General features: G+C 43.6%; 2 protein-coding genes across 2 annotated transcripts in view; one reads left to right on the forward strand and one right to left on the reverse strand.

Annotated features, from left to right (window-relative positions):
* Positions 1-1,323: 1,323 nt before the first annotated feature.
* CHRM5 (cholinergic receptor muscarinic 5) lies at positions 1,324-4,135 on the reverse strand. The gene has a single exon (XM_075104469.1). The coding sequence runs from the start codon at positions 3,942-3,944 to the stop codon at positions 2,358-2,360; it is 1,587 nt and encodes a 528-aa protein (XP_074960570.1). The 5' UTR covers positions 3,945-4,135; the 3' UTR covers positions 1,324-2,357.
* A 5,357-nt stretch (positions 4,136-9,492) lies between these two features.
* The window catches only part of AVEN (apoptosis and caspase activation inhibitor), a 101,193-nt gene continuing 96,704 nt past the window's right edge, over positions 9,493-13,981 (forward strand). The window contains exon 1 of the mRNA XM_075103209.1: positions 9,493-9,908. Within this exon, the coding sequence (XP_074959310.1) occupies positions 9,657-9,908 (252 nt within the window). The 5' untranslated portion in view covers positions 9,493-9,656. The remainder of the gene's footprint in view (positions 9,909-13,981) is intronic.

Raw genomic sequence — 13,981 nt, forward strand, 5'->3', positions numbered from 1 at the left:
ATTAAATTTCAGTAGAAGCCAATGCTTTACTTTAGCAACAACACTGCAGCTAGCAGGAACTGTTACTACCTCATAAATTTTGCCTTTAGCTACAGCTTGTGCCACAGAGAGACACATTCATTTGCTAAAAATCAAACGCAGCTTACTTAATGTCTGCTCCAATGTAATATAAAATAAACCCACTATAATAACCAACTTGTACATAGTTACAGTACACAGGAAAAGCTCTGGATAGTGATGGAGGAAAGTTGATGAAAGGGTCTTTATAAAAACCCATACTTTCCTTTAATAAGCAATCATATAGTGATGCATAAAAAATAATAAGCACAGTATGGTGTGTTACAAAATCAATCATGTGAATCTAGAGAACAAATTTTTACATTATTACACAGCTAATCTTTCACTGACACAATTTTCCCCTCTGGAGACTGGGGATAAAAAATATTAATTACTTGTACCGTGATTGTTGACATCAAGGAATTATTTTTCTGTAGGGAAATATTTTGATGGTTTGATAATTTACTAAATTACACGAACAATTTCACTGAGAGCAATGGCACATTCAGGATGACAAATACAATCCCTGAAATGTGCAACTGGATCACGTTACCACTGCAATGTCCCACTAAAGCGTATAGTAGATATAATATGAAGATTTCCCCAAACTAATATACCGGAGCATTTCACCCTGAATTTTGATAGAAAGGCTAGAACGGAATCTGAACTTTGTGTACGTGGAGATCTTTCTCATTTATTCACAGTAATTTCTTTTCTTTAGGATTTCATTCCTTACGCCTCCTGTTGCCATTAACTTTGTTTTCTTGTGGCCTTTCCTGAGGCTTCACATTCGCTCCCACCACAAGAAGCCAGGTCACCAGCTCCATTCCAATGGCCTGCTGCTGAAGGCAGCCCCTCACGTTTGCACTCACTCCATCACTGCTGCAGGACTCCTGCCACTCTAACACAGAAATCAGACAGGCACGTGCAGTTCAACCCTGCCACGGAAGTGCCTTCGCCACAAAGCCAAAGCCCTGGCAAACAGCCAGCGGTCAGAGTCTCAGCTCACTGTCACTTGCCCAGTACAGCCCAGTCCCAGAAACCACAGCTGTCAAAGGGCCTGATTCCAGCCCCCAGCACTGTAGCAGATACAGTTCTGCTGGACCAAAAGACCGTGACTGGAGATAACTTCAGTTTCCAAATACCTGATATTGACTGGTATTTGTAAAGCTATTTAAAGATTAAAAGTGCTACGAAAGTGCAAAGTATCCTTAATAGTTTTATAGAAATATTAAAAAATCACTTTAAAAATCTTTCTTCTTTCAGAGATGCCAATTCTGTCACTGTTATAATAATTTCATAAATTATAGGTAAAGGCACAGGGCATCAATACATTTTTTTCTCTTGTTCTGCATCATTCCATCAGTAATGGAAATTTTTGGGGCAAGTGGAAGCGCAACACAGGAGACAGCAAAAAAGACCTTCCTTGTGTTGTAAAGTAGATAGACTATGTCCATTACACTGTACAGTCAGTTCTGATTTGTACCATTGTCGTTATTGCATAAAATCTTAAAATTTCCTTCAGAGGCTTTGGGTAATGGAGAAATTTGGAGTTATCTGCTAACCATCACCATTTTTTACAGACGATAGTGACTCGCATGATGGAACTGAGATTGGGACTGGCTTCTTCATACACAAAATACATTATCTGTTTCCTCCACTAGAAGCCCTTTCTATGTCTCCACAAAAATCACCCTTAAAGTGGAAATTTTCTCAGTGTTACATTCTCCTATAATATGTATGTTCATTTGGAGTACTATGAATCTCCCTAACATTTTGGTATTGGGGATGACAGTATTTCCCTCTTTAAATAGTCCTTGTTTCTTTCCAAAAGAAGGTGGAAACACCTCAAAACAGATGTAGTACGAGCTCCATTGCTCGGTACGTTGAAAACTAAAGAGACAATACACTAGAAAGGAATTACAGGAAGAAACAGTTCAGCACTACAGGGAGATACACTGGATGACCGGACCTGATGACTGGATGAGCATCCCACTCTAACTTCTAGTAGTTTGTAATTTACTCTACATATTCTCAGGCTGAAAGAAAGGACTGAAGACCTCAAACATAACCACTTTAATGCAGCTCTACTGCATAATAAAAAACACCATGTTGTTCACAGCAGCCACTGACTTCTTTATCCCAAGCACACTACTTTCATGCAAAATTTTACTTTTCTGGAGAATTTTTTTTTTAACCTCTAGACATATAAAGCAACAGCTTTGAAAAGACAGAATTACAGTCAATTTACTAGGTTATGTCATTATCTATTTTCTCCCTTATCCCTTAAGTAGGAGCAATTATGGCAGTCTGGTATTGCCCTGCCAGTATAGTTTCTCTTCCACTTTTTTTTTTTTCCACTGGCAGAAAAGCAGCATCTTAAAAGTTTTCCTGAAAGTTTTGTTACAGAGGGCATAACAAATGGGGTTAACAGTGCTGTTCACGTAGCAGAGCCAATATCCAAGGTGCCACAGTGTCAGGGGAATGCAGTCAGAGCAGAATGTGGAGATCAAAACCATGATATTGTAGGGAGTCCAAGTGATGATAAAAGCCAAAAGAATAGCACTTAAAGTCTGTGCTGCTTTGCGTTCCTTTATAAGAACCATCCGTTTCCTTTTCGTGATTTGGTTACTTATATTTGGATCCATGCTTTTGATGGAAGGATCTTTTGACAGAGCAGCAGAACAAGGAGTTATTTTTACTTTATGGCAACCATTGTTGGCTTCCTGGGTGCCATCAGCCTTAACCACCAACCGGAATTTATAGGCCACACATTTTTTACTTTTTTGTACGTGGCCTTTGGCAGGTGACAAAAAGTATTTCTGGTTCTCAAAATCATTTTCTTCAGGTTGGTCTTTGACAACAACATCCATACTCTCATCAAACTCTTCTCCCTTACCTTTAGATGGACTTTTGTAAGTTACTTGGAAAACGGAATCAGCAGCAAGTTTATCCTCCTCTTCTGAAGATGCGTAGCTGCTGCAGGTGGTTAGTTGGTCAGGCTTAGCCCAGTCGTTACACGTACTCGCTGCCTGAGAGGCTTTCACTGTCGCTGACGTACTTCGACTGGATGAAGACCAGGAAGCCTGACACCTCTCTCTTTTGACTAAATTTTGTTGCTTGCAACTGAAGCAAGACTTCAGGAGAGCTTTCTGAGGCTTTATCATCTCAAACTCTGCCACAGACTCCGAACCCTGCAGTTCAGCAAGGTCCTTGGTTCGTTTCTCCGTCTCTTTATAGATGCGGCAATACAGAATGGTCATCACGGACACTGGAATGTAAAAAGCAGCAATTGCAGTACCAAAGGTGATAATGGGCTCATATAAAAACTGTATCTGGCACTCTTCAGGTGGTACTGTTCGTTCACCCACAAAATACTGCCAGCACAAGATTACGGGTGCCCACAACACGAAGGAAATTAGCCAAGCAAGACCAATCATGATGCCAGCTCTTTTGGGCGTGCGCTTGGCCCTGTAAGTTAAAGGCCTTGTGATGGAAAAATATCTGTCAAAACTGATGACTAGGAGGTTCATTACTGAGGCATTGCTAGCTACATAGTCCAGTGCTAGCCACAGGTCACAGGCAAGGCTTCCAAGAGACCAATGGCCTATGAGTATGTAGGATGTATAAAGGTTCATAGAAAATATTCCAATGATAAGGTCTGCACAGGCAAGGCTGAGCAAGTAGTAATTGTTGACAGTTTTGAGCTGACTGTTAACCTTGAAGGATATCATTACAAGAATATTTCCCACTATGGTTATTAAGCTTACAATTGCAGTTACAGTGGCAATAGTAATGACTTCCCAGAGACTATGCCCTTGTAGCTGCTTATGGTTGATGGATGAACTGTTTACAACAGTAGAATTGCTGAATAAATTTACTTCCATTCTTGTTCTTGGTGTATTGTCATCAGGATCTTAGCAATGTTGCCTATTGCTTTGTGTACTTGAAAATATTCTTTTGGAGACAGCTATAGAATCATAGAATGTCCTGAGTTGGAAGGGACCCACAAGGATCATCAAGTCCAACTCCTAAAGATCAAAGGGAAAAAAAAAAGAAAAAGAAAGCAGCTCATTAAATAGCCCAGACTTCCATTAGAGTTACGATAAACCACTTGTAAAGCAATCTATCAAATTATTTGTGCTCTCTTTTTGCATTTCAATTATTGCTTCTACCATTGTGGACACAACTAAAACAAACAAATGTACATTCTAGGACAACGCTATCTCATCGCATTTCTAAATGCAATCAAAACACTATTGTTTCTTAAGACAGTCAATCACACCAGCTCTTATATTTTGAATATCTTAGGAGACACTGCACATACTCTTAAAGACAGACATTTCAAGTTTTGCAGTGCAGTAAGACAATGAGTCATTGTGTTGTTTTTAACCATGTAGAAGACATGTCAAGATTTCAGAAATTATGCCTGGAAAATTTGGAGAAGTCACCAACAACAGAAAGAGAGTCAGAGGAAACTAGCATGCATGGGGAGTTAGGAACCATGCTGGCATGGTGGTGGTGGGAAATAATTAGGTGTTAGAAGTGCTTGGGGCAACTGAGGGGGAATCTCTGAGTTAAGGAAGCAGACAGGGCCAAGAAGATGTTTTTGGAAAAATAAGTTAGGCAGGAAAGAGTTTTATCTATTGGGAGTTCTCAGGACAGAGGAGATTGATTGGGTGAGGTGTAGAAGTGCAGTTTGGGTAGTTTGGGTGAGTGAATGATAAGGTTGAGGACAGAAAGGAGTAAACTGAAGAGGAAGCAGAAGTGGATGACCACAGTGACAAACAATGCAACAAAACCAATTTAATACTCGCATAAGCAGCAAAAGGTAGAAACGGCACCGCTGTCACTCTATTCATGCATACATGCCTCTGATGTCCATCCCTTCCTACGTTCTTCACTGCTGTTTTCTTGTTCCAGTGAATTAGGCAGTTTGGTTCTTTCACAGATATCTGCTGTTTTTTGAGTAATTTCATCACATCAAATTATGCTAATCACTTGTTCGATGCTTAATCTTGCTGGACTGTGTAATTTTGGAATAGTCAAATAGTAGTTAGTTTTTTTAAGTCAGAAATGAAAGATAAATTATTAACTGTTTGTTTATTGGGCATCTAGCCAGTATAAAACTGGCAAGACGATCCCTTTTTTCAAAGCAGGCAGAGGTTCAGCTAAAATTATCTCATAAATCACCCATTAAAGTCCAAGTCTAGGGCTTTACAATTCTCTCTGCATCGGATCTCTATTATATGGTCCTCCTTATACAACCACGCCACTTCTCTGTGTTTTCATCTTTAATCCTAACTCTCAGAACATTATTTTCTTTGGTCTTGGCAAGTGTCTTTTATTAACTGCAAGCTTTCACAGCCTATCCCTTTCCCATATGTCATCATCTATCTTTTTTACCCAGTAGTTGGGTCCCTTCTCTCCTCATCTGAATAGATCAATATTTTATAACCACTTGTTGAATTTTCAAAAAAGCATCTTATTTTCTTTCATTGTCCTCTTATTTGCTTTCATTTTTTCCTTCACTTTTGTCCCAGGTCTCTTAAATATCCACAGAAGTGTATCATCCTTCTTCAAGCCCTCCTTAATGATTATCTCTTGTTGTGATGAAATTCGATAATGGTAAGTTTCCTGGTGTACTGAGACCACTGTCTATCGTACTGCCCAAAATGGTTCTCCTCCATCTGTGTGTGTCTTTCATCTCCTGTCTTATATTTAGATCTTTGTGCATCTGTATTCTGCTTATACGCAACATACACTGAACCTAACTCAACAGGATTATAGTCAATATACGGGCCTTTCAGCCTAGTAATAATTATAATATATGCATGTTGACCATCTGTACGCTTGGCTCTCTACAGCCTCCAGAGCCAGTCTCGCAGCCAAGAATAGCTCAAGTGCCACAGCAATCCTAACAAGCCCCATGCAAGGAAAGAAATTTCATCTGCATTCTGCAAAGCCTTCCTCCAAGTCAGAGCTGGCCTTGATGGCTGGGGGTACTGGCTTTACAAATCTTTACACAAGCGTAGGAATTCATTTAATGTGAAACAAAGACAAGTGGAGCAGCTGCATGGCTGTGATAGGTAGCTGAGCTGTGAGAGAGAAATCTGTGTCTCTGCTACCTCATGTGGCCTATGCTGCTGCTTCTGTTCACAGCCAGCACGGCTGTTCTGCACATCAGCAGCTCCATGTGATTAGATTTTTAAGCATGGCAGTATAATAACTGGTTTAGTGTGGTACTGTCAGGGGGCAGTGAGGGCCAGCTGCTCTGCAAGGGAAGGTGAGCTCTGGGTGGAGCATGATACCAAGGCAGGTGGAAGCAGAGACCTCATCAAGAAGGAGGAGGATGCAGAGCAGCACATTGGGTTCATGATCAGGGCCAGAGGCAGTGATCAGGGTCAGACATAGTCTGGTGATCGCACAACAAGTCTGTAGCGATGAGGCAGGTCTGAGACCAACCCAGGAAGCACAGCAAGCGGGTCTGGGTCTGGGTCTGGGTCTGGGTCTGGGTCAGGGCCGGGTTCAAGGAGGTAGGAGACCAGGTGTAGATGTAGCTGCTGCCCAGCTGTGACATAGCACAGGTGAGGGCCAGCTGTATAGCCTCAACTTAAAAGCAGTTCCCAAGGGAAAGTAGGGGGCCCTTGCTTCTAGCTTTCTTCACAACAGGCCTTATCAGCAGAGCAGCTGACCTTGGACTCAGCCAGCTAAACTCAACATAGCCAACAGTGCTCCTAGAAGGGGACTGCCCTCCAGTCCTTGACAGCTAATGTACCTGAAACACTGTCAGGGATCTTAATTTTTTGCAAGTTGCAAGATTTCAGCAAAGGCTAGAGATGGCCTTAAGAAGGCACAAGCTATGAATGCCAGGCATATGGATAAACCTATACTAACTTCTCCATTTGCCTAGCACCTGGGGTTGAGCAGCCGCTTAGGGTGATTATAGGAAATTGTTTGAACTTTCTGCCTTTTTTTGCCAGAATAAGACACTTTTCTCAGAAGAGGGGAGACTATAAATTGCCTAGACGCTGTGGCCTGTAATGCTTTGTCTTTTGCCATAGGTAGCAAGTGTGTCCCCCTCTGAGGTCACCTACCCTCATTGGGATGTAGGAGGAAAGACTGCTGTATCTACCCCATGTGGATTGCAGACTTCAGAGCAACAGGAGAGTAGAAATTGTTGTTGTCCTGACACAATTGTTCTCGGTTTGAACTAACATGGGCAGGAGGAACACTGGTAATATGGTATAGAAGCTATAACTAATTTCTAAATACAAAGCACTTGCATTATCATCATGCAAATCCTTCCCTCCCTAATGAGCTGTTTTACTGTAAAGCCTATAAAAATTGACAGTAGCTAAGCTGCTAGTATGCAAAGATACCTTCTTGGCATGTTGACCGTTCTCGTCATCTTTTCATACTCTGTCATCTTTTGTCTCACAGGTCTGTATTAACACTTTTTAGTGTTACCTTTTGTTCTCTATTTGTGTATCACTCAAGGCAATAGTGCTTGTGAGTGGGACTTCTGTGTGCCATGGTAACATAATTTATGTTAATTGTCTATCATAACAGATAATAATAGGGAGATCAAATTTAAATTACAAAATCAAAATGCACATGTACAGTATCATGACTTTGCTATCTACCTCATAATTATCGATGCATGAACTTCACGCTTGAGTTATAATGATGTTTGCTATTTGTTGCCAAATATTAGTGATTTTTTTAAATCTAGCTGTAAGTATTAATTAATGTGAGCTGTTAAAACTTTTACATATAGTCAGCTTACAGTTATCTGCAGGCAGATTGTTCGTGTCACAGATTAATTGCACCACAGATGCAGACACAGCTTGGGTTTGCCAGGTTTTATTAGCTCTAGCTCAGCACTGGGTCTGCCAGACCTGTGCTGGCTGCACAAGGAATCATTTAGATGTCTTTGCAATGTGCTTGCCAGCACTGCTCCCTGTTACTTGATTTATTTGCTTGTGTAGCACTGGAGTCATACTAAGCTAATTTACTGATTTGCTGCACACTATTCCCCAGAACCAAGCAGCCCTTACCACAGGTAGCAGTGCAGAGACACTACAGCCCATGGTTTCACAGTATGAGAGTTTTGGTCACGTTTTGCTGTGAGGAATGGTTTAAAAACCCTTCAAAACCAGATTGATGTTTTAATGTGTGCTGTCAAATGACAGCCTGCATGCTCAAAAGCAATTGGGCAAGCCTGCTGTTAGGGAACTGGTGAACTGGAGCATGGGTACCTGCCTAATTCAAGCAGTGCAGGACAAACCAGCCTAACTCTATGGCATAAAGATGTTCCTCTGTCCCTGCTCTGTGTCCTCAGAGCAGGATGCTCCTCAAGTGACTGCAGAGTCACCCCATGCAGTTCATATTGTGCAGGCTTGTGTGCAACACCCTGTCAGCAAGGGCTTGGTGCCTTTTTCCTTCATTTGCTACAGAAAGCTAACTTGGGTCACAACAACCCCATGAACGCTACCAGCTTGGGGAAGAGTGGCTGGAGAGCTGCCTGGTGGAAAACGACCTGGGGGTGCTGGTTGACAGCCTGCTGAACACGAGCCAGCAGTGTGCTCAGGCGGCCAAGGAGGCCAACAGCATCCTGGCTTGTGTCAGGAATGGTGTGGCCAGCAGGAGCAGGGAGGTGATCGTGCCCCTGTGCTCGGCACTGGTGAGGCCCCACCTCGAGTACTGTGGGCAGGTTTGGGCCCCTCACTGCAAGGAGGACATTGAGGTGCTGGAGCGTGTCCAGAGAAGGGCAACGAAGCTGGTGAAGGGTGTAGAGAGCGGGTCTTATGAGGAGCGGCTGAGGGAGCTGGGGTTGTTTGTTTAGCCAGGAGGAGGCTGAGGGGAGACCTTATCGCTCTCTGCAACTACCTCAAAGGAGGGGAGTGAGGGGAATGTCAGTCTCTTCTCCCAAGTAACAAGTGATAGGACAAGAGGAAATGGCCTCAGGTTGTGCCAGGGGAGGTTTAGATTGAGTGTTAGGAAAAATATCTTCACCGAAACGGTTAACAAGCATTAGAACTGGCTGCCCAGAGAAATGGTGGAGTCACCATCCCTGGAGGTATTTAGAAGAGGCGTAGATACGGTGCTTAGGCACATGGTTTAATGGTAGACTTGGCAGTGTTTATGGTTCGACTCAATGATCTTAAACGTCTTTCCCAACCGAAATGATTCTATGATTCATATGGCTTCAGCTAAGAGTTTCATTTTTGAAACAGTAAACGCATTTTTGTTTGAAATGGACGTGCAAAGCTACTTGTTTTTCACTCCCTGCTTGTTGAGCTTTGCAGACGGCACACGGGCACCCGGTGCCGCGGCGCCCGCCGGGCACTGGCCCGAGGAGGAGCAGCGCAGCCCAGGCCCACGGCCCAGCTCCGCCCCGGCCGCAGGAGCTGCCCGGCGCGGCCCCGCGCGAGCGGCCGGCGCTGCAGGCAGGGGGAGCTGCTGAGGGCGCGGGCGCCGCCCGCCGCCGCCGCCATTTCCCTCTCGTCCCCCGCCGGCTGCCTCTTTCCAGGAGGAGGCGGGGAGCAGCGCGGCACAGGCCGGTGGCGGCGCGGGAGGCAGGGCGCAGCCCCGCCATGCAGCCTGAGCGGGGCGGCAGCCGGCCCCGCAGGGAAGGCGGCCGGCACGGCCGGCGGCGGCCCGGCGGTGCGGAGAAGGTGGCCGAGGCAGTGACCGACGGAAGCAGCGGGAACGGCCACGGGCACCGAGGAGGCGGGGGCCGGGGAAGAGGCGGCGCTCACGGGAACCGAGGAGGCGGGGGCCGGGGCAGGCGGGAGCCCCGAGGTGGCGGGGTAGCACCGCCGCCCGCCGCTCACCAGCGCCGGCGGGTAAGCGGGAGGAGAGCCGTCCTCTGCAGTAGCCGGGCGGGGCGGGACCGCGGGGCGGCCGCTGGGGTGGGGGCGCATCCCTTCCCTCTCCTCCTCTGCTCCTCCCCTTCCCGAGGTGGAGCCAGGCTGGCGGCAGCACCCCGGGGCCGGTCGCTGGTGTTCGAGAAGGCGGGGAAGGGGCGTGGGGTGGTGGGCCGCGGGCCTGGGGGGCGGCGGGGCTGCCAGCCCAACCTCCCGGTCACAGCTCGGCACCTGCAGCCGCCCTCCGCCCCTCGCTTCCTCCCCTAAAGCAGCACCAGCCAGCGCCTGCCTGCTCTAGTGGAAACACAGACAGGGATTTCCTGGCCGAAATACGGTCATAATGTTGTGGTGAAAAATACAAGTCTCGTTTGAAAAGTGCATCCGAAAAATACAGCTCTGTTCGCGAATAGAGATGAAGAACTGCCGAATTTTTTTTGGCACAATTGATTAGAAGCTGAAGTGAGCATGCGTCTTGCCCAGCCGGTGGTGCTAGCACTGAGGGCATGGTAACATAGCTCATCGTACAGAATTGATATCTGTGATTCACTGGAACACGTATATGTCATTAATGCAAGTTGATGGTTGTGCTTTGACCAATTACAAAGTGTTTTAGCAGATTAAAAGCACCGACATGCCTCACTTTACAACTACACCTTCAGTTTCCTGGGGAGATGTTAAAATGCTTCCTACGATCCATAACAGTATGAGATCAACACTGTGCCTTTAAAAACAGTTTCCATTTTATAAATGCTTTGACAGGACTACATTCAGATTGTCTTGTTTCTGTTAGCATTGTTGCAGCATAGAAATCGTGGTTGTCCCTGGATTGGCAAAAAGATTACAATGATGACCTAATCCTGATTGGTGTTGGCAGCACTGGGAGTCCTAATGTAGATGGACCAGCTGCTACCCCATTTCCAGCATCACATTGATTAGATTCACTTTGACTTTTACAATGGCATGGCTTCACTCAGACCCAGCCAGTGTTTTATACATATTAGAACTCTCACGGTTGCTGGTGGATTTAAAAAATGTAAAATATTAATCCCTCTTGTATTTAGATAGATTTTAGCACTTGTGTTTTGGGAGATAAAAGGTGTATCTGGCTCGTACTGTTACCTAGAGCGCTGGTTGGTGATTTTGCTTGTAAGCAATATAAATTGCTGAGTTCATACTAGTGTGTGCAGACAGGTTTGGAGTCTGGATATGAAACAATAGTGCTCCCTCATAAACCACAGAGGCATAGGGGTGAAATTCAGCACCTGTAATAGGTGAGGAAACTTCTGTCCTGGACTGATTTTTTTCAAGTCATTCAACCATTTCTTACGAAGTTGAAATATGTTTGTATCTGTGTTCTCTGTGGTACTGTTGACCTAACAGGACCCACTTCATAAGTTAAAAGGATCACTCAGGAAGGGAATCATGTTACATATATGTGTTTTTGTCTGGGTTGTTATTTGAAGTATTTCAGGAAGCAGTTGTAAGCTGTCCCAAAAGACAATTTTTTTAATACGCTTTGCCTGATCACTGTGTTATTGACTTTGATATGCTCTTCATCTTAGTCTAGCACAGTGACTTTATTTTCAGCTAAGGCTAATACAGGTTGGGTCTTTAAAAGTGAAGCAATAGCTAAGATTTTCCCAAAACTTTCCTGAAGAGTGTTTAAGCGTAATGCTCTTCCTGCGCTGGAGGCTTTTGATACTAAGTACGGTATGGTGTCTTAGCACACCTGCCACAAATCTTGTGTTTAGCGGGGTGGAAGGAACTGGCTTCCAGCAATCCAGGCATAGCATCAACAGCTGTGCCAGCCTGCAGCTGCTGCTGTCTAGCCTTACCTCTGAGCAAATCTCATAATTTACCACTTTTGAAACAGGGAAGACCTCCTTCTTTCTCTTCTTTCTTTTATCTGTGTGGTCAGGCAAGCTTCTTTTTACTGTCTTTGATGTGTGTAGACCATGTTTTCTGAACAGATTCAGTTCTTACTTGGCAGGAGATTACCCACTTTTATTCCCAGTTCCTTAGTGTTCTGTCTGTTCAGCAATGGGACTTGTTTTACACAAGTGCACCAGCTCAGAGAGAGGTGCGTGTCCCCGAGCAAGTGGTTTGTGTGAGAGGAGACCCTGCTGTCTTTCAGTAACGGGTCAGTTCTTATTAAGTGGTGAGGTGTAAATTGCAAACCTAGAGAGCCAGGTAATAATATGGGGAATGTGAGTGGTCTTATCACTTTCCATACTGTGTACAGAGAAGTTTATTCTTTATTGTGTCTTAAATTATGGAAAGCTTCATGACAGAATCTACATCAAATTTTATTAAAGTAACTGGATTTGGATCTGTTGAACCTGCTATGAACAAAGTAGTAAAAGGCAAGTAAAATTATAGGTGAATGGATTCAGCAAAGTGTAATAAGAGTGTTAATAAAGCCAAGGTTCATTAAAACCTCTTGGAAATACCTAACAGTTTTTACAGTGGAATAGAAATTGGCATTACATTGCATAATATTTTGGCAGCAATATTTCTTAGCCCATTGTGTTCATTTAAAAAACCACTATTCATCTTCAAATGTTGTATTTTGGATGTTTTAACGTAATGGTTCCTAAGCTTGTGTTTGAAGCTAGAGGAGGAAGTTACTTCTGCCCTGTACAACAGGTAGAAGAAAGTGTAGTGGTGGCACATTCCGTTCTCGGTTTTGTGTGGACCAGTGAAGGCTGGACACCACTTTCTATGTTTTGCACTACTGTGAGTGTACTGTAGTTCCTTTGTTTTTAGTAATGGGTGATGAGCTGTGCTACTTGCAAAGCCTGTCAAGACCCAGTACTTGCTGAGTCAGTTCTCCCCTGCTTTGCTGGGTGCTAATGTAGAAGGAGGTCAGGGTGCTACTTCTTTGTAAATAATTGACTTAGTCATACCTTGCATGGTAGATCCAGCTGTGGATCAGAGTCTTAAAGATGAAAGCTTTCACGATTTCTGTCAGCTCTTGGGAGAGCTCTCTGAGGAACTCCCCAGCTCAGCTCTTGAAGTAAGATGCTGCCTCTCTCAAAGATGGAATTGGTTTAGAAACCATGATGAAAAGTGTTCTTATTCCTTGTGAAGAGGAAAAAGGGTCCTGCACTTGTTAAGTCTTTTTGTAACTAGTGTGCGTGTTGATTTAACCGGCGCGATTACTGAAGATTTTGTGTCCTCCCTTCAAAAATTAATCCGAGTCTAATTGTGACCAGCTGGTTTACCAAATAGCAGATTTCTTTTGTAGATCTGTCATCCTGAATAATTTTATGTTGTTTCTGTCTGCTTTAACTCATCTATTCTGTGTAAAATAAATAGAACACATTTGCAGTTATTAATCTTTAGTATAATAACATGGAATTATAATGCTTAAAGTAAAAGGTCTGATTGACATTGGCCCAATATTATCTCATGCTTTTTATTCTAACGCCTTTAACTTGCTTGGAATTTATATTTTATGTACCAACAGAATTTTTAAATTGCTCTTTCTATGAAATACAATCTATTAAAGCAAAAACAACGTTCTGAATCTGTAGACATGATAACGGGTTTTATTTTGATGGTCCTTGATGATATTCTTTTGTGAGTGGTTTAAGGAAACTTTCTTTTGTCCTTTATCTTTATTACATTTGCAATTTACAAAGTGTTCTTTTACCTTTCTTTTCAGTGATACACTGAGTGTGCATGTGATACATGCTGTAACTTCAGTGAAGTTGGAATTGGCAGGTCTGTTTCAATGTTCCTTTTCTGGCTTTGGGCATTGGTTGCAGTAAATATTTTATTGTTAAAGAACCGGAGGTTAACAGACCGATTTTTAGTGCAGTCTTCTGATTAGTTTCAAACTGAAATCACATTTATTCAGTGTTTATTATATCTTAATTCTTGTGGTCCATGCCTATGTGGAACTGATCTTAACAGAACATCTAATGCTGTCAGCATCAGATAAATTTTCCCTGATTAGTATGAGCCAAATCTTTAGCTTAAGCAACTGCAAAAAACAATCTGTTTGCAGGCATGGTAACAAAAGCTTTGACTTTTCAAATGCAGATATA

The sequence above is a fragment of the Phalacrocorax aristotelis genome, chromosome 9 (genome assembly GCF_949628215.1).
Source record: "Phalacrocorax aristotelis chromosome 9, bGulAri2.1, whole genome shotgun sequence".
NCBI lineage: Eukaryota > Metazoa > Chordata > Aves > Suliformes > Phalacrocoracidae > Phalacrocorax > Phalacrocorax aristotelis.